This window comes from Silene latifolia, chromosome 11, assembly GCF_048544455.1.
Source record: "Silene latifolia isolate original U9 population chromosome 11, ASM4854445v1, whole genome shotgun sequence".
In the NCBI taxonomy this organism is placed as follows: domain Eukaryota; kingdom Viridiplantae; phylum Streptophyta; class Magnoliopsida; order Caryophyllales; family Caryophyllaceae; genus Silene; species Silene latifolia.
In genome coordinates, this window is record NC_133536.1 from 35,970,370 (window position 1) to 35,972,405 (window position 2,036).

General features: G+C 44.6%; 1 protein-coding gene across 1 annotated transcript; it reads left to right on the forward strand.

Moving 5' to 3' along the window:
• Positions 1–211: 211 nt before the first annotated feature.
• Positions 212–1,212, forward strand: LOC141613237 (uncharacterized). The gene is made up of 2 exons (XM_074431977.1): positions 212–841; positions 1,000–1,212. The coding sequence occupies exons 1-2, from the start codon at positions 212–214 to the stop codon at positions 1,210–1,212; spliced, it is 843 nt and encodes a 280-aa protein (XP_074288078.1).
• Positions 1,213–2,036: the final 824 nt, after the last annotated feature.

Consider the following 2,036-nt stretch of genomic DNA (forward strand, 5'->3'; position numbering starts at 1 on the left):
ACATACCACCCCTGACAATGCATCAAGCAAGACAGAGGCAGCAATAATGATGGCCATGCTCCAGTAAATCCAGAAACTCCACAACAAGATAGAGAATATACCCAGAGTACCGGATCCTGTAGCTGAAGTGGAAACAGATAGCTTCGCTGACTCACCCTTTGCAGAAGAAATTGCAAAGATTGATCTCCCTAAAAAATTCACCATTCCATCCATGAGAACCTATGATTGGACCTCTGATTCACAAAACCATGTTGCCATATTCAAGCAGAAAATGCTAGCAGCCTCAATACCCAACGAACTCAGGCAGGTTTGCATGTGTAAAGGCTTTGGTACAACCTTGACTGGAGAGGCACTACAATGGTTCATCAACCTCCCAAATGGTAGTATCAAGAATTTTCCAGACTTGGTCAATGCCTTCAACCAGCAATTCACAAGCAGCAGAGACATGGCTAAGAGACCCAGCAACCTGTTCAGAGTTAAGCAGCTTCCAGACGAGCCCCTCAAAGAATTCCTGGCCATATTTGTCAAAGAGAAGGTGGCCATCCCCAGATGCGATGAGGAGACAGCAGTAGAAGCTTTCAGGCAAGGAGTTCTGCTTGATTGTGACATCTACGCAGATCTCACCAAGAAGGCTTGGCCAACCTTTGCTACCGTACAGTCTATCGCCTGGAGCATGTCAGACTGGAAGAAGATCTCAATTTCAGAACAAATTCATCCAGAGGAAAGCAAAGCTATGGCCACACCAACAGGAAAAGCTCCTACCAAAAAGGAAACAACCTCAGATCAGCGCCTTATTCCAGACCTGAACGGTCTGAAGTCAATGTGGCACAGGAATGCAAAGGTAATCTCTCTAGCCTACCAACTATTGCTGAATATAACTTCTCTATAAATACCGCAGGGTTGATCAAACGCCTGGAAAACCTGGGAGACACAGTTAGATGGCCCAAAAAATCCGACAACCCCATGAAAGATACTTCAAGATGGTGTGACTTTCACCAGGATATTGGACATACCACAGACGAATGCATTCAGCTCGGGAAACATGTGGCTTACCTCCTAAAGAAAGGCTATCTGAAAGATATAATCCGACAACCCAGAGGCAAAGATGAAGGAACGGACAAAAAAGATCCAGGAAACAACAGGGATCCTCCTCCTCCTCCCCCCATCTATGAAGTCAAATTCATAAACGAGGCTCAGAAATCTGCGGCTTAACCAGCTCAGCCGCTAAGAGAATTGACAGGGAGTCTAAACTTCAACCCCCTTCCAGATCTAAGTTATTACCTGATGTTACCTTTGATGACTCAGACTTGCAGGTAGTACCAGACAAGCCTGGTGATTACCATGCAAATTGGTACAGCTAAGGTGTCAAGAATCCTGATAGACGGAGGCAGTTCAATCAACTTGGTAATGCTGGATGTCCTTAAAGCCATGAACATAGATGAGGAGAAAATCATAAAGAAATCCAGCGTCCTGGTTGGGTTCAGCGAAGAAACAATGAACACCATGGGAGAAATTAACTTGCCAACCTATGTAGAAGGCGTGGCTTCCTATGAAAGATTCGGAGTAATGGATTGTCTATCCTCATACAATGTAATCCTGGGCAGACCATGGATCCACAACGTCAAAGCCATCCCATCGACATATCGCCAATGCGTAAAGATACCGATTGAATGGGGGATAACCACCATCAGGGGAGAACAGAAAGCAGCTCAGGAATGTTACAATCAGGCTTTGAAACCTTCAAAGTCAGGTAAGTCCCTCGCATAGCAACTAAAGTCCCCTGTCAGGACAGAATATATAGACCAATCACAGATGGAAACAGGAGAGGTCATTCTAGACCAAGAATACCCTGACAGGAAGGTACTTGTGGGATCCGACGCACTTGACTCAGCCAGGCCCAATCTGGTCAGCTTTCTCAAAACTTAGATGTCTTGTTTTGCTTGGTCACATTTTGACATGACTGGTATAGATGCTAATATTATAACTCATAAATTAAATATTGACAAGTCATTTAAGCCTGTGCTGCAAAAAAGAAT

What these genes read in the sequence shown, in the direction of transcription:
- LOC141613237 (XM_074431977.1), top strand. Translation starts at nt 212, where the DNA reads ATGAGAACCTATGATTGGACCTCTGATTCACAAAACCATGTTGCCATA. An exon ending in TGTGGCACAGGAATGCAAAG is followed by an intron (nt 842 to 999) that starts GTAATCTCTCTA and finishes GACTTTCACCAG; the next exon opens with GATATTGGACATACCACAGA.